Below are 21,294 nucleotides of genomic sequence, written 5' to 3' on the forward strand. Positions count from 1 at the left end.
ATTGTGGAGGTGCAGGAGTGTGTGTTTGTATTAGGTGATGAGTTTGATTGGTGAAGGTGTATGTTTGTATTAGGGGAGTGATGTGATGTGAGGAGTGGGTGAGGTGAAGAGTGTGGTTTGAATAGATGGAAGAGATGTGTGTTTTGTAGGTGGGTGAAGAGTGATTGGGTGGAGGTGAGTGTTGAATTGGGTGGATGGAGATGTGTTTGTATTGGGTGGAGGTGAAGAGGTTTGTATTGGGTGGGTGAAAGTGTGATAGGGTGAAGATGTGTGTTTAAATGTGGAGGTGAAGATATGTGTTTGTATTGGGTGTGAGTGAAGAGGTAAGTTTGTATTGGTGGAGGTGAAGAGTGTGTGTTTGTATTAGGGGAGGTGAGAGTGTGTGTTTGTATTGGGTGAGGTGAAGAGTGTGTTTGTATTGGGTGAGGTGAAGAGTGTGTTTGTATTAGGGAGGCAGAGTGTGTGTGTTTGTATTGGTGAAAGAGTATGTGTTTGTGTTGGGGAGGTGAAGAGTGTGTGTTTGTATTGGTGGAGTGAAGAGGTGTGTTGTATTAGGAGGTGAAGAGTATGTTTGTATTGGGTGATAAGAAGAAGTGTGTGTGTTTGTATTAGGAGGTGAAATATGTGTTATTGGGTGAAAGAGAGTGTGTTTGTATTGGAGAAGGGGATTAGGGGAGAAGAGGGTGTTTGGTGAGGCAGAGTGTTTGTATTGGGTGATGAAGAGTGTGTTTGCATTGGGTGAGTGAAGATGTGTGTTTGACAGAGGTGAAGAGTGGGGTTGAATGGGATGTGAAGAGTATGTGTTTGTATTGGGTGGAGAGAAGAGTATGTTTGTATTGGGTGGAGGTGAAGATGTGTGTTTGTATTAGGAGGTGAAGAGTGCGGTTTGTATTGGGTGATGGAGAAGTTGTGTTTGTATTGGGGGAGGTGAAGAGGGTGTTTGTATTGGAGTGAAGAGTGTGTTTGTATTGGGTGGAGGTGAAATATGTGTTTCATTGGGTGAGTGCAGAGAGTGTGTTTGTATTAGGTGAGGTGAAGTGTGTGTTTGTATTGGGGAGGCATGAGAGTGTGTTTGTATTGGGTGGAGGTAAAGAGAGATGGTGTTTGTATTGTGGAGGTGAAATATGTGTTTGTATTGGGTGATGTGAAATATGTGTTTGTATTGGGTGAGGTGAAGAGTGTGTTTGTATTGGTGAGGTAGAGAGTGTGTGTTTGTATTGGGTGATGAAGAGTGTTGGTATTGGGTGGAGGTGAAGAGTGTGGTGTTTGTATTGGGTGAGGTGAAGAGGTATTGGGTGAAGGTGAAGAGTGTGTGTTTGTATTGAGGGGAGTGCAGAGTGTTTGGTTGGTGGAGGTGAAGAGGTAATGGAGGTGAAGAGTGTGTGTTTGTATTGGTGGAGGTGAAGAGTGTGTTTATTGGGTGGAGGCAGAGTGTGTGTTTGTATTGGGTGGAGGTGAAGAGTGTGTGTTTGTATTGTGGAGGTGAAGAGTGTGTGTTTGTATTGGGTGATGTGAAGAGTGTTGGATTGGGTGAGTGAAGAGTGTGGTTTGGTATTGGGTGAGAAAGTGTGTGTTTGTATTGGGTGAGGAATATGTGTTTGCATTAGGAGGTGCAGAGTGTGTGGTTTGTATTGGGTGGAGGTGGAGTGTGTTGTTTGTATTGGGTGGAGGCAAGATGTGTGTTTGTATTGGGTGAGTGAAGCGAGTGGGTGTTTAGCTTAGGGGAGGTGAAGAGTGTGTGTTTGTATTGGGTGAGGTGAAGTGTGTTTGTATTGGGTGAGGAAGAGTGTAAGTCTGGTATTGGGTGGAGGTGAAGAGTGTGTGTTTGTATTGGGTGGAGGTGAAGAGGTGTGTTTGATTGCGGGAGGCGAAGAGGTGTTGTTTGTATTGGTGAGTGTGAAGAGTGTGTTTGTATTGGGTGGAGGTGAAGAGTGTGTGTTTATTGGGTGGAGGTGAAGTGTGTTTGTATTGGGTGGAGGTGAAGAGTGTGTGTTTGTATTAGGGGAGTGCGGAGTGTGTTTGCATTGGGGGAGTGCGAAGAGTGTGTGTTTGTATTGGGTGAGTGCGGTGTGTTTGTATTGGGTGAGGTGGAAGAGTGTGTGTTTGTATTGGGTGGAGGTGAAGAGTGTGTGTTTGTATTGGGTGGAGGTGGAAGAGTGTGTGTTTGCATTGGGTGGAGGTGAAGAGGCGGTGTTGTTTGCATTGGGTGATGGAAGATGATGCGGCTTTACTGGGTGGAGGTGAAGAGTGTCAGGATTGCGGAGTGCGAAGAGGTGGCTTGGTATTGGTGAGGTGAAGAGTTTGTTTGTATTGGGTGGAGGTGAAGAGTGTGTGCCTGGTGTATTGAGTGAGGAAGATGCGTGTTTGTATCAGGGAGGTGAAGAGCGTGTGTGTTTACTGGGTGAAGTGCAGAGCAAAGTGTTTGCATTGGGTGAGGTGAAGAGCAGTTGGGGAGGGTGAAGAGTGTGTGTTTGTATTGGGTGAGTGAAGGTGGGTTTGCATTGAGGTGAAGTGTGTTTGTATTGGGTGGAGGTGAAGATGTGTGTTGTATAGGGTGAGTGTGAAGGAGTGTGTGTTTGTATGGGTGAGGTGAAGATGTGTGTGGTATTGGGTGATGCGGAAGATGTGTGTTTGTATTGGGTGAGGTGAAGGTGTGTGTTTGTATTGGGTGAGGTGAAGAGTATGTGTTTGTATTGGGTGAGTGAAGTGGTTGTTTGTATTGGGTGAGGTGAAGAGTGTTTTGTATTGGGTGGATGTGAAGAGTGTGTGTTTGTATTGGTGAGGTGAAGAGTGTTTGTACAGAGGTGAAGTGGTTTGTATTGGGTGGAGGTGATGGTGTATTAGTGGGTGGAGGAAGAGTGTGTGTTTGTATTGGGTGGGAGTGGAAGAGTGTGTGTTTGTATTGGGGAGGTGAAGAGGTGGTTTGTATTGGGTGGAGGTGAAGAGTGTGTGTTTGTATTGGGTGGAGGTGAAGAGTGTGTGTTTGTATTGGGTGGAGGTGAAGAGTGTGTTGTATTGGGTGGAGGTGAAGAGTGTTTGTATTGAGGGACGGAAGAGTGTGTGTTTGTATTGGGGAGGTGAAGAGTGTGTGTTTGTATTGGTGGGGTGAAGGTTGTTTGTATTGGTGGAGGTGAAGAGGTGTTTATGGGTGGAGGTGAAGAGTGTGTTTGTATTGAGGACGTAGAGGTGATTGTATTGGGTGGAGTGAAGGTGTGCTGTATTGGTGAGTGAAGAGGTTTGTATTGGGTGGAGGTGAAGAGGTGTGTTTGTATTGGGTGGAGGTGAAGAGTGTGTTGTTTGTATTGGGTGGAGGAAGAGTGTGTGTTTGTATTGGTGGAGGTGAAGAGGGTGTTTGTATTGGTGAGGAAGAGGTGTTTGTATTGGGTGGAGGTGAAGGTGTGTGTTTGTGGTTGGTGGAGGTGAAGATGTGTGTTTGGTATTGGGTGGAGGTGAAGTGTGTGTTTGTATTGGGTGGAGGTGAAAGAGTGTGTGTTTGTAATGTGGGTTGATGTGTGGGTTGTATTGGGTGAGGAAGAGGTGTTGTTTATATTGTGGAGGTGAAGTGTGTGTGTTTGTATTGGGTGGAGGTGAAGGTGTGTGTTTATTGGTGGAGGAAGGTGTGTTTGTATATTGGTGGAGGTGAAGGTGTGTGTTTGTATTGGGTGGAGGTGAAGAGTGTGTGTTTGTATTGAGGACGTGAAGAGTTGTTTGTATTGGGTGAGTGTGTGTTTGTATTGGTGGAGGTGAAGAGTGTGTTGTTTTATTGGGTGGAGGTGAAGTGTGTGTTTGTATTGGGTGGAGGTGAAGAGTGTGTTTGTATGGGTGGAGGTGAAGTGTGTGTGTTTCATTGGGTGGAGGTGAAGAGTGTGTTTTGTATTGGGTGGACGAAGATGTGTTTGTATTAGAGGTGAAGAGGTATTGGGGGAGGTGAAGAGTGTGTGTTTGTATTGGGAGGTGAAGGAGGGTTGTATTAGAGGTGAAGAGTGTGTGTTTGTATTGGTGGAGGTGGAGAGTGTTTGTTAGGTGGGAGGTTGAGAGAGTGTTTGTGTTAGGTGGAGGTGGGAGAGTGTTTATTAGGTGGAGAAGAGATATGTAGGTGGAGGTGGAGAGTGTGTTTGTTTTGGTGGAGAGAGGTTTGTGTTAGGTGGAGGAGAGTGTTTGTGTTAGGTGGAGGTGGAGAGATTTTGTGTTAGGTGGAGGAGAGAGGTTTGTGTAGGTGTGAGGTTGAGAGGTTTGTGTTAGGTGGAGGTGGAGAGAGGTTTGTGTAGGTGGAGGGTGGAGAGTGTGTTTGTTTGGTGGAGAGAGTGTTTGTGTTAGGAGGGGAGGTGAGAGTGTTTGTGTTAGGTGGAGGGAGAGTTTGTGTGTTAGGAGGTGGAGGAGGTTTGGGTAGGGGGAGGTGGAGAGGTGTTTGTGTTAGGTGGAGGTGGGAGAGAGGTTTGTGTTAGGTGGAGGTGGAGAGGTGTTTGTAGTGATGTGAGAGAGGTTGAGGGTGGAGGTGGAGAGAGGTTTGTGTTAGGTGAGGTGAGAGAGTGTTTGTGTTAGGTGGAGGTGAGAGAGGTTTGGTTTGGTGGAGGTGAGAGAGTGTTTGTGTTAGGGTGGAGGTGGAGAGAGTGTTTGTGTTAGGTGGAGGAGAGAGGTTGTGGGAGGTGGAGAGAGTGTTTGGTTAGGAGGTGGGGAGAGTGTTTGGTAGGTGGAGGGAGAGTGTGTTAGGTGGAGGTGGAGAATGTTTGTGTTAGGGAGGAGAGAGGTTTGTGTTAGGTGGAGGTGGAGAGGAGGTTTGTGTTAGGGTGGAGGAGAGAGTGCTTGTTAGGTGGGAGAGTTTAGTTAGGGTGGAGGTGGGAGAGGTTTGTGTTAGGTGGAGGTGGAGAGTGTTTGTGTTAGGTGGAGGGAGAGGCTGTGTTAGGGTGGAGAGAGTTTGTGGAAGCGGAGAGGTTTTGTTAGGTGGTGGAGAGGTTAGTAGGGGTGGAGGTGAGAGAGGTTTGTGTTAGGTGGAGGTGAGAGAGTGTTTGTGTTAGGTGAGGGGTTTGTGTTAGGTGGAGGTGGAGAGAGGTTTGTGTTAGGGAGGAGAGTGTGTTAGGGGTGGAGGGAATGTGTTTGTGTTAGGGGTGAGGTGGAGAGAGGTTTGTGTTGGGAGGTGAGAGAGCAAGCAGGGTGGAGGGAGAGAGTGTTTGTGTTAGGGGTGGAGGAGAGTGTGTTTGTGTTAGGTGGAGGTGGGAGGAGGTTTGTGTTAGTGGAGGTGAGAGGTTTGTGTAGGTGGTGGGAGAGGTTTGTGTTAGGTGGAGGTGGAGAGTGCTTGTGTTAGGTGGAGAGAGTTTGTGTTAGGTGGAGTGTTTGTGTTAGGTGGTGGTGGAGAGGTTTGTGTTAGGTGGTGGTGGAGAGGTTTAGGTGGAGGAGGAGAGAGTGTTTGTGTTAGGTGGAGGAGAGAGTGTTTGTGTTAGGTGGAGGTGGGAGAGTGTTTGTGTTAGGTGGAGGTGGAGAGAGGTTTGTGTTAGGTGGAGGTGAGAGAGTGTTTGTGTTAGGTGGAGGTGGGAGGTGTGTTTGTGTTAGGTGGAGGTGGAGAGTGGTTTGTGTTAGGTGGGAGGAGAGAGTGTTTGTGTTAGGGTGGAGGTTGGAGAGTGTTTGTGTTAGGGAGTGTGAGCGAGTTTGAGTAGGTGGAGGTGAGAGTGTTTGTTAGGTGGAGGTGAGAGTGTTTGTGTTAGGTGGAGGTGGAGAGAGTTTAGGAGGAGGTGGAGAGAGTGTTTGTGTTAGTGGAGGGAGTGTGTTTGTGTTAGGTGGAGGAGAGTGTTAGTGGAGGAGTTTGTTAGGTGGAAGTGAGGTGTGTGGTTGGGGAGGAGGTGGTGTTTGGGGAAGGAGTGTGTGGTTGGGAAGGAGGTGTGTGTGTTGGGGAAGTGAGGTAGGTTTGAAGTGGAGGTGTGTTTGGGGGAAGGTGTGTGTGTTTAGAAGTGGAGGTGTGTTTGAAGTGGAGGTGTGTGTGTTTGGGGAAGGGAGGTGTGTGTGTGTTTGGGGGAGGAGGTGTGTGTTTGGGGAAGTGTGTGTATTTGAGGAGGAAGGGAGGATGTGTGTGTGTGTGTGGTGTTTGGGGGAGTGGAGGTGTGTTTGGGGAAGGAGAGGTGTGTGTGTTTGGGGAATGGAGTGGTGTGGGGAAGTGAGTGTGGTGGTGTGTGTTTGGGAAGTGGTGTGTGTGTGTTTGGGGAAGTGGAAATGTGCTGGCAGTAACTCAAAGGTATCAGGATAGTCTAAGATAACATAGTAACAACGACCCCACCTGGGAGATGATTACCCAATTGAACACTTTGAGGAGCACCACACAAAAAATCCATCAAGAGTTTTGGACTGCAAATCAAGGCAGACAAGCGCCAACGCTGGAAAGATGCTGCCGCTGCCCCTCTCGCACTAGATTTAACCCTCCACATGTGCAACATCTGAACGACTGCCGGTCCCGTATCGGCCTCTTTAGTCACCTAAAAACTCACTAACCGAGGTGACATCCCTAATAACACAAATCATTGTATCATAGCTGGATGATCATCATACTCGATTCAGAGTGACAGCAAAGTAGTAGTTGTAGTAGTATGGGAGTGTGTGTGTGTGTGTGCGCGTGCATGTGCATGTGTTTAGGAGGTGTGTGCGTGCATGCACATGCATGTATGTGTATGTACTGTATGTGCATGTAATTACAAATTTGCTTTAACTTTAACAGGCAGAGACCTTGCGTGACTTTGGAGGTACTGTTTTGGCTAATGCCTGTGGTCCATGTATTGGTCAATGGGATCGTCAAGATGTCAAGAAGGGAGAGAAGAATACCATTGTTACTTCATATAATCGTAATTTTACTGGACGTAATGATGCTAACCCTGCCACCCACGCCTTCGTTACATCTCCAGAGTTGGTAACTGCTATGACACTAGCAGGCAGGCTGGACTTTGACCCAAGAAATGACACTTTAGTAAGTTATTTATGATAATTTCTTATCGTTTTCATAAGATTGCCTTTTGCATTTAATGATATATAGATACTCTGAAGGTAAAATATGAACAGGTACCTCATTAATAGTTGCTTATTTTAATATTTTGTATCAGGTTGGAAGTGATGGACAAGAGTTCAAACTCAAGGATCCTTATGCTGATGAATTGCCATCCCGTGGATTTGATCCAGGCGAGGACACCTACCAGGTCAGCATCATTCTGGCTAAAATATCATCCCCATTGTTTCTTTACACCCATTTTCCATGCTTGCATTGCATAGCCATGATTACTCCTACTGTATGGTCTGCTGCAACTTCTTTTGTCAGGTTCTTATCTCTGTTATTTAACACAACCTATCCATATAATTTTTTGCCTACCCCCTAACTCGCCTCCATCCACAATAATTCATGCATCTCTACACATTGTCTTCTCTATTTTCTCCCCATCTCTGAACCATCTCAGCCTTCCTCCTTGCAGAATGTTACCAATGCTCTGAATACCCAGCTGACCTCTTTGCTTTGAGTAGGCTTTCTTATCTATCATTGTCATGTTACATACCCATCTCATCATTGTCATATCAACGTGTTCAAGCCCACTCATGCCATTTGCATATACAGGGTAACTTTCCTTTCAAATGGAGGGAAGGTTCTCTTGTCATCAATAAAGACAGCAACTCTTAAACTTTCTTCAGCCACTTCTGACTCATGCAAGTGAACTTCAGCGCCCCTTTCAGCTCTGATCATGTCATCCAGGTAGAACTTAACAAAAAAAATCAAAATTTGCTGACTGAATTTTGACTCTTTCGGAAATTAAACAGTTAGTTAGTGAATTAGAGGGGCTTGAGTATAGCTTTCTCTCCTTCCCTAGATATTTCTCTTGTAGTTTCTTAGTTCTAAATAATGCCTTTGTAAGCCCAAACTCCTTTTCATTAATGTCCACTCCCTCCCTAATCATTTTCTTGGTGGCTCTTTCCACAACTACTATAACCTCATTTGACTGCTTCAGGCCCCTGTAGTTGCTGCATTCAAGTGCTTCACCCTTTTCCTTTTTTGGTGTTCACAATCACTCTCTTCAACCAGTCAGCTGAAACAATACATTCCAACTATCTTTCCATTCTTTATTTTATCAGTTGTTTTCCTCACTCAATCAGATTCTCTCTCTGACTAATGATGATTTCATTACGTGTTCAGTATCCTATATTTGCAGAATATTTTAGTACCAAATATGGTCTCTACATATCTACCTTCTAGTCCAAATTGGGTGGACCAAAATGCCATATATTTTTTTAGGGTGCAATATATTTTAAAGGTGATTGCATGTTGCTTATATGTAAAGGTATTTTACAGAGATATTATTGTAATAAACATGACTAAAACCCTCCAGAATGAACATGAGTCACATTGAAAAAATCTTACAGGCACCTCCAGACGATGGTTCAAATGTTAATGTTGATGTGAGTCCAGAATCACAACGATTGCAGCTCCTTTCACCTTTTGACAAGTGGGATGGTAAAGACTTAAAAGATTTGAATATTCTCATCAAGGTAAGTAATACAAGTGATATGGTTAAAAGTTAAACACATTATCAATGTTTGTAAAAACTTATAATTTTTTATCTTTAATATAGAAGAAGAATAGAATCTTTAAAGAAAGTAATGTCTTGGGTATGTATTGTTTGTCTTTTTTCTTTCACAGAAGCTATCAGTAAATAAGTACTTACATGTTTGTCTATACCTACAGTATGGGTCTGTATTTTCAAGAGAGATTGTTTGGGACTTGATGCATCCTTCCCTTTCTAGTCTTCAGGCATGGGATTGATTGGTAACCCCACCTTCTTGTATTCAGTTACTTAAAAAAAAAAAGAAATATTGTGGCAGGATTCATAGTACTGAGGAAAGGGTGATTGAACCAGTGTTACATCTACCTAAATCATCAGACAATTCAGTGCAGCTTTGTCGTCGCATGTTCACTATCCAAATCTTCAAAGTATCCTTATATGCTGGATGGTCTTGGATGTGGGTTTTTGTACATAGGCCGATTGAATCTTGTCAGCCTTCAATCTGTTGCTGCAAATAGTTTTATATAGCACATACCTTGTTTCGTCATGCCACAACTGACACACGTACTCTACGTTCAAGTTCATCAAAAATTTTAACTTCCTCTTCTTTTCCTCACTTGAACTGAAAGAAGAGGCACCTTTTGAGCATTTGCATATCTTGATAAGTGGTGCAGATGGTAAACTAGGGAAATATGAAAGTAAAAGCAATCGTGTTTGACTTTGCATAAGCATTGGCTGAGTGACACTGTTAACTACATCTGGGGAGGTGCACGTGAATGGTAGTTGTATTGGCATTGCAGTTGAAATGAAATGTTTCCAGCCTGCCCCTTCGTGCGAAATAAAAAAAATGTGAAGTAACCCGAGGCTACTAGGTATTGCTTTGAGAGAGAGATCAGGCAGGGATATACAAAAAAATCTTCAAGCTAACATTATGGATTTGATCAATAGACTTAGATGTAAGACAAAGAAGAAAATCATGAGAAACAGAAATGAGATCCTGGGGACCCATATACTGTACTGTACAGTAGACCCTTGCCATTCTCGAGGGATAGGCTCCAAGAACTGACGCGAATTGGCAAAACCGCAAATAGCCACTTACACAGTCGACCCTCGTTAATTCGAACCCCTTTAATCCGGATTTCGGATAATTCGCACAAAATCTGAACTTTTTTTTTTTTTTTAGGAATATTACCTATGCGGACCTTAAGCTAAAATGCTGGTCCACCCACTGCTGGGATAAAACACCAGCGTCTTTTTGGTTAAATGTAACATCTCCACCACTAGTGTGGGGGGGGGAATGCAACTTTTAGCTTCAGACATGAAAAATATTTACCATTTACTGCCAGTAAACAATGGAAACATAAAATATGTACCAATTAGTAATGAAAAGTTGTGCAGTTCCTTCAGCAAATGAAGCTCACCAACTTACAATAGGCTAAATTACCTTAAAACGTGTTTTCAGTAGTCTATGTTGAAGTTCTTAGCACAGTAGAAGATTATTGTCATAGGAGGGAAGATCAGCTAAAACTAATGGCCCATCACTTTTTTGGTAGATTTTAGTGTATATAAACAGAAAATAATTTCAGTTTCAATATTTTGCAACCTTTTGCTAGATGAATTTTAGTATTAAATTGCTCGAAAATACCTCTTGTGCAGCTGCATTAATTGCATTACAATTAAATAGTGAACATTGCTTTCTGACTTCATTCTTTAACAACCCAACTAACAATATTTTTCTGTTTCAGATTCTGATGCATTTATAAGTTGATAATATTTGCGATGGCTGCTTGTGTCAGGAGCGGAACCAAAATCCAGCCATCTCAGTCACTATCTTGGGTCTGGGAGAGAGCTCCTGAAATTAGGAGTTGCCTACATTGAGAGATGCTTTGAGATACGGTGTTTTAATCAGGCAAATCAGTGAAAAGAACCAAGAACTTACACAAACAAACACATTGCCAGTGATATGACCAAAGCTGTCTTGGCACAGTACACTCTGGCTAACGCTCAGTTCAAGCCTCCAGTCATAACAAGTCAGAAGAAGATTAGTGAGAGACTGCTAGCCAGTTGGGAAAAGGCAAGAGATATATCTCTTGGGAGAGGAAAACTTGCAGTTAAGGACAGCTTTGCCAAGCAACTGGACCAGTTATTTGACATAATTACTTGCAAGTGCCCAATTGTTCTCTGTCCTGAGTTTGGATGTGATCGTGACTGTAAATCCGAGGCCCACATCTTCTTAATATTTGCAAATGGAACTGAATTCTGTGGATGAACTGGCGTTTGTCAAAGCACAGAGAAGACTGGCAGTATAGGGGCTCTCATGATTTCCTAGCCAAGATATTCGGGTCCAAGAGACAGGAGGCTGCCACAGAGACAGAAGAGGAGAAAAGTTGCGAGGAAAAGAGACGAGAAGGCCAGAATTGAGGAGTAAAAAGGCCGATGATTGGAGTCAAGCTGATTCAGTTTAATGACTTCCATGGCTGATCCGAGGTGCTGACCAGGAGAATGGTGACTGTCCTAACCCCAGAAAATAATGATCCCAAACCTTCATGGGCATAAGATTCTAAATAGGAAAGATATCGGCGTAGCTCTGGCCAGCATCGCGACACCACACTGGTCTCAGGCTACAGAATACTTAATAGCTGCTCGTTGAGTGGTTTGATAACACCTGATGATGTTCACCTGGTGATAGATCATAACAAAGTAAGGAGAGCTCAGGAGAAGCGTCGTAACCTGGGAGTTTGATAAGGGGATAAGAGAAAATGGAATCAATTGTTTGTTCTTTGATGGGAGAAGGGATGACACTAAAGTGTTCATGAAAGTTGGAGATTCTTACAAGTTGTTCCCTGCCATGGTGAAGGAGGAACACTACTCCTGCTGCATGGAACCAGGAGGGAAGTATTTGTGGCATTTCACTCCAGAGAAAGATGACATCAGGAAACCAGCTGAGATAGTGGCAGATAACATTGTGAACTGGCTCAGAGAGAGGAGCGTAGACCAGACCCTGCAGGCCATTGGAGGGGACAGCACCAACACGAACACAGGGTGGCAAGGGGGGGTCATACAGTGGATAGGCGGGAAGGTGGGAGGAAGCTGGTCTGGATTGTTTGACCTCACACCAGCGAGTTGCCACTCCAGACATCGATCCAGAGCTGGATGGCAAGACTCTTTCAAACAACAGATGAATGGTCTCTTGGCAAGATGCTGGACTCTGCCACTGAGTTAGAAATAAATCCGAACTTTGAAAAAATCACAGTTGGCCCTCCACTCGTTGAGCTTGCACATACTGTCATTGACGACCTGAGTACTGACCAGTACTATGGTTACATGATTTGCAGTGCCATCAAAACTGGGGTCATGCCTGATAGACTTGCTTACCTGCAGATAGGTCCAGTCTCACATTCTAGGTGGCTCACAACGGCTCTCAGGTTCTGCAAAATTTGGGTCGCTCATCATAAACTGAAAGGGAACCAGCTTCACAACCCAGACTTATTGTCCAATTCATCGTGAGTGTCTACTTGCCAAATTGGTTCAACACCAAGGTCAAGTCATCGTTCTCTGAAGGTCCGAGGCATGTTCTCTTCCAGCTTCAGCTCCTGAGGAGTCAACCAAGGAAGGTTGTTCAGATTGTGGAGCAGACTGTGAGGAGATCTTCCTGGTATGCTCATCCCAAGGCAGTTCTGCAGACAATGCTCTGCAGTAAGGCTGAGGAGGAGAGAAGAGTGGCTGTCAAAAAGATCTTGGATATGGGACTTATGAGAGGATCTGGGCATGACGAATCAGTTGGTGACGATTCCTTCAGGGTCAGGAAGACTCCTGAAGTCAATCTAGGTGCCAAGACCCTCACTGATCTCATAGATCTGGATAACATCCAGGCTGGCAGTGAGCCCCCTCTTACCTGCAGCCTCACCAATGTTCAAGTCAGAGCTTTCCTGGACAGCCCCATGCATGTCCCTGCCTGGCCCTACTTTTAGAGTATAGGCGTTGTGTACAGCAAGTGAGGCGGGCCAGCAGTCAAATATTACAGCCAGGAGGAGGAGAGGAAGGCTACATCCGAGCTCAGGTGGTCCTTCAGGAGGTGATGGTAGAAACAGAAGCAAGAAAAGACATGTTCTCTATGGTGTGCCTTAACACCGGGTAAATGATAGTAAAACCGGTTTTTGTATTTGATGATTTTGTTTTCTAAAGGAATATTAAATTTAATAAATGTGTCAAGATCATTAGTTTCACTATTCTGGATCATTTTCATCCTAATAAATTAACCTGATACATTTACTTTACTTTAAATAAGCTATTTAGTGGTGTTGGTAAAAGGGTGGGAATACTGAATTTTCATAAGATTTCAAGTTAAAATTTACCTAGCAAAAAATGAAAACTTTTCAAATCTGAAGATATCACATGATTCTGCACATAGAACTACATCATTAATACCATGGGCCGATGTTTCAAACTCAAAAAAAAAAAATTCGCCTCCGTATGACACACCCTATTAGCACAGGCTAACTTATCATATCATATACGGTATCACAGTTCTCATTGATCTACAAAAAATACCGGAAATAAAAACCTTTTCGATATTTCACATTTAATATAATACCAGGTAATCTACTTCAACCTCCTATTGTTTACAACGAAGCATGACGCACCACCAGCTGTTGAGTATCAGCTAGACGGTACACGTGTTTTTCGAATCGTTTTCAGTTAAAAACTGTTACATCACACGTATATTTTACCTAAACTGCGCCTGAATGAATATATTCTCGGAAATAAATACAGTGGGGTATGCTATAACGAATCTAATTGGTTCTAGAACCTTGTTCACTATAGGATTAATCCGTTCCAGGCCCCTAAATACAACCACTTAACACCTGAAAAATATAATATAAAATTGTAAAAATTAAAAAAAAATGCATAAATATGCATCTAAACCCCTGAAATAAAGAATATCATTATTACTTGTAATAAAAAAAAACAATAAATTAGTAAAAAAAAAAATCGTTGTAGGAGTTTCGTTCGTTATAGCATTCTCAATTTTATAGGTAAAACCGTTCGTTATAGGAATATTCGTAGTAGAATCCATTCGTTATAGCATACCCCACTGTAGTAGTTTTGCTGAAACGTGATGTATTTTAATGTAAAATAGGATAAAATACATGACGAAAACAAAAGATTTTACCTAACCTTCCGATGTTCAAGAGAAGTTACTCGTTTTTTTCATAGTTTTTGGTGAAAATACCGTTATATTACAATGGTATTCTATTCATACTGTGCTTGATATAATACATTCACGGAAATGTAATATTTTTGCTGAAATGACGTACGTATTACAGTGGAAAGTGGGATAAAATAATGACGAAAACAGTGACTTTCGCTTTCTTTCGTTCAAAAGATGTTACCGTAATCGCTTTTCGATTGGTTTTCAGTTAAAAAACTGTTGTATTACAATAATATTCTATCCTAATTGACTTGAATAAATACTACGATACCATATTTCTGAATATTTTCATTAAAATCCATCCAAATCATTTCCCTTGTCATCGTCTGCAGCACCAAACAGCTTCTCCCAGTCCTCTCCTTGAACAGGGGTAGAGGGTACGTGTTTTTCGAATTGTTTTCAGTTAAAAAACTGTTACATCACACGTATATTTTACCTAAACTGCGCCTGAATGAATATATTCTCGGAAAGAAATAGTAGTTTTCCTGAAACGTGATGTATTTCAATGTAAAATAGGATAAAATACATGACGAAAACAAAAGACTTTACCTAAGCTTCCTATGTTCTTGAGATGTTATTCGTTTTTTTAATAGTTTTCGGTTAAAATACTGTTATATTACAATGATATTCTATTCATACTGTGCTTGATATAATACATTCACGGAAATGTAATATTTTTGCTGAAATTACGTACGTATTACAGTGGAAAGTGGGATAAAATCGTGACAAAGACAATGATTTTGAAATATAATGCAATATTAACCCCTAAATCGGTTAATTCGGACAATTGGCTAAAACGGACACCCTTCCCCCCTATTAGTCCGAATTAACGAGGGTCGACTGTACTAATATACAGGTATACCTATACCGTGTATGAGAAACTTAAGTCACAATACTGTACTTACATTCGTATGTGGAAGTCTGGAGCCTGATAAAGTGATGCACTGTACATCAGGAGACATCTGGATACTGAAGCATAGGTGGATCATCAGGATCACTGTTGGAAGAGGGTGAATCAGTGGTGGTTGGTGGAGTGGCGTGCAACTTGGAGGCATCAGGTGGCAGGGAGGAGAAGGTGGAGCGGCAGCAGTAGTAGCTGGTTCTTTCTTGATAAACATGGTGATTATTATTTATTTCCTCTTGACGTTGAGGTCTTTAAACATTTCCTGGTAGGGAAACAATACCTGGTTGATTCCTCAAACCATCTTTAGGCTGCATTCCATGGAAGGGTTTGCGGAGTGGCAAAGCAACCCAGGTTTGATCATGTGGCCAGCTGCACTGCCACAGAACATGAGCATCACTCTGTCCTTTGCTGCCTTGAACCCAGAGGCACACCTCTCCTGCCTGTTTATGTATATTCTACCAGGCATTTTTTTCCAATATAAACCAGATTCATTGGCATTAAACACTTGCTCCGTTCTATAGCCTTTCTCTTCTATTATTTTCTTTAGTGTGGCAGGAAATGCACCTGCAGCTGTGTGGTCAGCTGATGCAGCCTCCCCAGTCAGCTTCACATTATGGAGAGAGAATTTGTTCTTAAAATTCTCGAACCAACCTTTACTGGCACTTAAAGTTGGTTCAGTCACTGCACTATCCCCTTCACCACCTGTTCACAAATGACGTTGCTGTCGATTGGAAAAAATTTCTGGTGCTGGTCCTCAACCCAAATGTTCAGTGCTTTACTGTTTTCACTATGTTCTTGTCACGAACAACCTGCGCCACTTTAGCACTTGCAGGAGCACTCGCTTGAACAGAATCACGAATTGCTTGTTTATTCTTTCTTATGTACTGCACTCTGGATCCGTTCACACCAAACAACCTCTTTTATCTTGTCTAATAATAATTAAAATTTCTGACTTTTGCCTTTTGCCTTTTATGTTTCACTCCACTAGCATCACTAGCACTGACACTAGGCAGTCTTTTTGGGACCATTTTCACAAAGAAACATGGGATGCTCGGTCACGGGTACTGGGCGAGGGCAAACAGAGCGAGATGAGACGCTGCACGCGCGTGGTGTGACTCGTTGCGCTGCGGAAGAAGGCTCGCATGCTGGCCACCCGAACCAACAGCTGCTTACCGTGAATCGTTGAAATTACGAATCGTAAACCCGCGAATGGGAAGGGTCTTCTGTATGGGAGAAACAGGATACAGAATATAAGTACAGAAGAAAGTTGTGAAAAATGAAATAAGTTACAATAGGTCAGGGTTATGTTAGGGTAGTGTGGACACATTGAGAGAATGGAAAGTGAAAGTTTGGTTAAAGTTGTACAATTTATAGTGATCTTAGGAGAGAGAGGAAGACCCAAAAGGAGATAAAAGGATGGGAATGACATGTACACACACTCGATTGTTGGTATGAATATCCAGGTAGCAACAGTATGTGAATAAATACAAGCACATTTATTATTCTATGTTTCCTACTCCGGAAGGTTCTAGGGGTAATATATTATTATTAATATTTTTATTTTTACTAAACTTTGTTTATATGTCCATTTCTTAATATGTTTTTATTTATATATTGATTTTTTCCATCAGGTGAAGGGAAAGTGTACAACAGACCACATTTCTGCTGCTGGCCCCTGGCTTAAGTTCCGTGGCCATTTGGATAACATCTCCAACAACATGTTCCTGGCAGCTGTCAATGCTGAGAATAATGATATGAACAATGTTCAGAATAAGGCAACAGGAGAGTGGGGCCCAGTACCTGCCACTGCCAGAGCATATAAGGCCAGTGGCATAAGGTGGTGTGTCATAGGTGACGACAATTATGGTAAGACATCATACAGTCCTTTAGTAGGCTGTTTTTCTCACCTTCCTTTATTTGTGGAATTTGAGTAAATATGTACAGTAGTTGTAAAAGTACACTACATTACAATTGTGACCTTATATCCTTTGCCAGGCTCTTCTGGCTCATCCGGTTATGTGGCAATGTCAGAGAAACCCAAACTTGCTGTCAGACAACCTGGCCTATAGTTTATGCAACTGTCGGTGGTTTTAAGCAAGATGAACACACCACACATGTGCTGCAAAATAAAGAAAAATAACATTCATAACAAATACTACCTTCACTACACCACAAACAACAGACAATATTTAATACACCATACATGGGGAAAATCAACATGGAGACAATTAAAGACATAAACATAGAAACTGGCTAAACATTACACACCAAGAACATAAATGATATCATGAAAATAGACACAAGGCAATAAATCAAAATGCAACAAAAGTTTTGAGGACACCAATGTAAAGACAACAACAAGAGGGCAGAGTAGGTGGGTGCAGGGGCCGGTTTAGCTACCTAGATGAGTTGTGGGTAATTGGTTCCAGCTCACCGAAAAGTACATACAAAGTAAAAAAAAATGCAGTAAAGTACACTTACTTGGAGTTGTGTATGTAGAAGGTTCCTGGTTGATGAAGATGGGAATTAGAAGTGGGGGTGGAGGAGAAGGGAGAAGAGAAGGAAGTGGGGATGGAGGAGAAATCACCTTTCAGGGGACCTATGCTTGATGCAGTCATTTCACCAATAAAATTTGGAGTTCACTACTGTAGGTGTAATTCAAGATTATTTTCTTTAAATCAACACTGCACTACACTATATATTATCAATATGTTAACTAAAGTTCAGAATGACCCAATAATTTCAATGAAAAATGCAAAAATATTCAAGACACCAAGAAAATAGCAGCTCAACTGACGCCTTGTGGACGACATGCTTCTGATGGGCGCACAAAAAACTAGTTCTTGTATTGCATATATTATCAATATGTTAAATAAATGTTAAAATGACTAATAATTTTAATATAAAAAATTTAAAAATATTAAAGAGCACAACTTTCTTGATATTTACTCCACTGGAAATGAATGTAAACATAGAACAGATTACTGAATTGGCAAACAAGCCCATCAGCTGATCAGCTGATGCTCACAACAAAACGTGATGTTCGTAAGGATTTCGTTAATCAAATTTTTTTTCATTAACCGAATTGAAGATTCGTATGGAAGGTAATTCGTTAACCGAGGGACCACTGTATATGCAAGTAAATCACTGTAGGTGCGCGTGATCCGAAAATGTGCTGATAACCACTGAAGATTAGTAAGGGTCACTGCCTTCTGACCAGAACATTGGACCCCTGCTGTACCCTAGGGACTAGATCTTACTCTCCTCTACTGTATATATTAGCCTTGTCAAGTATTTCCCCTCAGTCTGTACTCACCCTTGAAGATGTGAATTACACGAAAGCGCTTGATATATATATATATATATATAAATATATATATAGAAATATATATATATATATATATATATATATATATATATATATATATATATATATATATATATATATATATATATATATATATATATATATATATATATATATACAATGGCTTGTGGATAAGATAAATCTTGATAAAGATCACACGGGGAGAAAAGAGAAATGGAAACAACGGAGTACCTTAGCTTTCGTCTTTATTCAAGACATCTTCAGAGGCAACTGGATTACATGGACAGAGAGAGGCTTAAATATACAGGGTGACCTTAAAAACAGGAGGTCAGGTCATAATGATGACATCCACTAATCCACACACCAACACACACGTAGAGGAGCTTAAGAGAAGGGTGGTGACGTGACTAACCAGGTCAGGTCAGAAAAAAGGACCCACAAAATAACTATCATACATCTAGATCAAAGGTTTTCAAAGCATTTTTAACCTTGGGCCACTGACAAATAAATTTATGTAACATATTATCAGTTTTGAACTGACCATCACTAAGGTTTATTGATTTTGTTGTAAATCAGCTAACTTCAACCAGAAGTCTTTCTGAAGCACAAGATGATTTGAATACTTCTAAGCTTTTTTAAGCAATGGGGGTGATTATTATTCCTAACATGAACGAACAAGGCACTGTTTTCAGATGCAGTTCTGATATTATACTTATGTTGTTTGATTCTGAGCTGCAGTGTTTTTCCTGTCTGACCTACATAATTACAATTACATTGGCTACATGGAATACAATAAACACTTCCATTTACATTCAAACTTGGGCTATTCCTTATTAACATATTAGTAATGGTTGAGTCATACTTGAAAACAACATTAATATTTAGAAGCTTGAGGGACCGAACTAAAGGGACAAATTCATCACGATAGGGCAGAGTCAAAATATTCTTAAGTGTAGGAACTTGTCTGGTTTGAGAGGAATGAAAGGATTTTTTAGCCCTTTTAAAACAACGACCAACAAACACAGAAGGGTACCCAAGTTTATGTGCAATAGAACGAATGTGTTTCAATTCATCGTCAATAAATTCAGAGTCACAAATACGCAGACATCTTAAAAACATAGCAGAAAAAACTGACATTTTGGTAGACTCAAGGTGATTCGATAAAAAGTGAATGAAACTGTCTACCTGTGTGGGCTTTCTATATACCTTAAATTTATAGTTTTGGCCATTTCTCATGATAAGCATATCAAGAAATGGAAGGGATTCATTTATTTCTCTTTCAATTTTGAATGTGATACTAGGGACAATATTATGTTCTTTGTCTTTGGCCTAAAAACAGTGACCCATTGGAATTTTTAGACAAGCTAAATATACAGGGTGACCTAAAAACATGAGGTCAGGTCATAATGATGACATCCACTAATCCCCACACCAACACAACAAGAGGAGCTTAAGATGTTCATGCGTATTTGTGACTCTGAATTTATTGGATGACCTGGATTTGGGTCCCTAACCCCGTCGTAAGTTGGGGTCTAGCTGTATATATATATTATATATATATATTATATATATACATATATATATATATTATATATATATATATTATATATATATATATTATATATATATATATATATATATATATATATATATATATATATATATATATATATATATATATATATATATATATATATATATATATATATATATTATATATATATATATATATATATATATATATATATATATATATATATATATATATATATATATATATATATATATATATATATAAAAAAATAATATATATATATATATATATATATAATATATATATATATATATATATATATATATATATATATATATATATATATATATATATATATATATATATATATATATATATATATATATATATATATATATATAATATATATATATATATATAAAAAAAAAAAAATATATATATATATATATATATATATATATATATATATATATATATATATATATATATATATATATATATATATATATATATATATATATATATATATATATATATATATATATATATATACATATATATATATATAAATATATATACTGGACTTGGGGTTTATTAAAGATTATAAGATGGTAATGGCAGTGGAAGCGCCCCTTTGAGAAAAATCCCGAACCAGCACAAGAACACTTAAATCTACTAAACAAAATGAATTGTCCGTGACCCGTGGAAGGATAGCGTCTGTGACTGGGATGAATGAGACACACTGTAAAATTTAGACACTTATATTCCCTCCAACACTACAAACACAATCAAATAATGGTACACCAATATGCGCACCTCTTAACTTGAACTTAAAACACTACTCTGGGGAATAAAAGTTATACATGATATAGAATTATGAAGAAAATTTAGATGCATTAAAAGAATCAAATCACAGTATCACTCTGGTTCCACTTAATGACACAAACATTCAAAAAACAATACTATCAAAATTATTTAAGAAATATTAAACTACACACGTCAAGATAATATCAGTAACTGAGAAATGGTATCAACTACACCCAAATATATTGTCACTATTATTGGTTTGTTACTGGGTCCACCAATACTCGTGAACCATGCTCCACCCAACTCAACATACACCCGTAATAAGGGAGATAAAATGTTCCTCTAGGTATTTCCTAGACTCATGATATCAGTGTGTGACCATTAATTTACTCAGCTAGCCTCAGTGTACTCCCAGTGCGTCCATAAAGCGGAAGAGAGTGAGCCAATCAGACCTTGTACAGTTGAGAGAAGCTTTAGCTTCCCGTTAGCAAGAGGGTTTCACTAAGCTGCTCGAGACATGTGGTGTTGTGAGCCGAGGTAGAGGAGAGCTGCTGACCCAACGATCGTCCCGTCGTCAGCTGGGCACCCAGACGGCTAGATTCCCTCAAGAGATCCTTTGATACCCCGCTAAACAGTGACAGGCCTACACTGATCAGTCCAATGGCGACAATCGCCACCCTCAATCATCAACGGCAGTCTCAAACGGCAGTCAATCTCTCGCAGTCAAACTCCGGTCAACTCCGGTCAAGTGGGTTCTGGCGGAAACCCTGAAATGAACTCACTGTTAGCTCTAGTTTACTTTACCACTGCCCTATCTAACCCTGTCTGAGATCGAATGAGACTTACTTGTTATACTGCAATAGCGCAGCACAGGTGACTAGGCCACGTGACTATTTCTGTGACGGACGCGCAGGGACGTCTTGTTTTGTCTGAATGCTCCCCGTGACTGAGGGCCAGCCAGCGTCGTGACTTAGGCCTACGTTATTT

At 40.7% G+C, this 21,294-nt stretch overlaps 1 protein-coding gene across 1 annotated transcript in view; it reads left to right on the plus strand.

Moving 5' to 3' along the window:
• LOC121858389 (aconitate hydratase, mitochondrial-like) overlaps positions 1–21,294 on the plus strand; it is a 69,145-nt gene that overhangs the window by 39,010 nt on the left and 8,841 nt on the right. Inside the window, 5 exon segments of the mRNA XM_042354833.1 lie at positions 150–174; positions 6,701–6,946; positions 7,080–7,172; positions 8,383–8,508; positions 16,270–16,504. Of these exon segments, the coding sequence (XP_042210767.1) occupies positions 150–174; positions 6,701–6,946; positions 7,080–7,172; positions 8,383–8,508; positions 16,270–16,504 (725 nt within the window).

This window comes from Homarus americanus, unplaced genomic scaffold (genome assembly GCF_018991925.1).
Source record: "Homarus americanus isolate GMGI-L3 unplaced genomic scaffold, GMGI_Hamer_2.0 scaffold57980, whole genome shotgun sequence".
In the NCBI taxonomy this organism is placed as follows: domain Eukaryota; kingdom Metazoa; phylum Arthropoda; class Malacostraca; order Decapoda; family Nephropidae; genus Homarus; species Homarus americanus.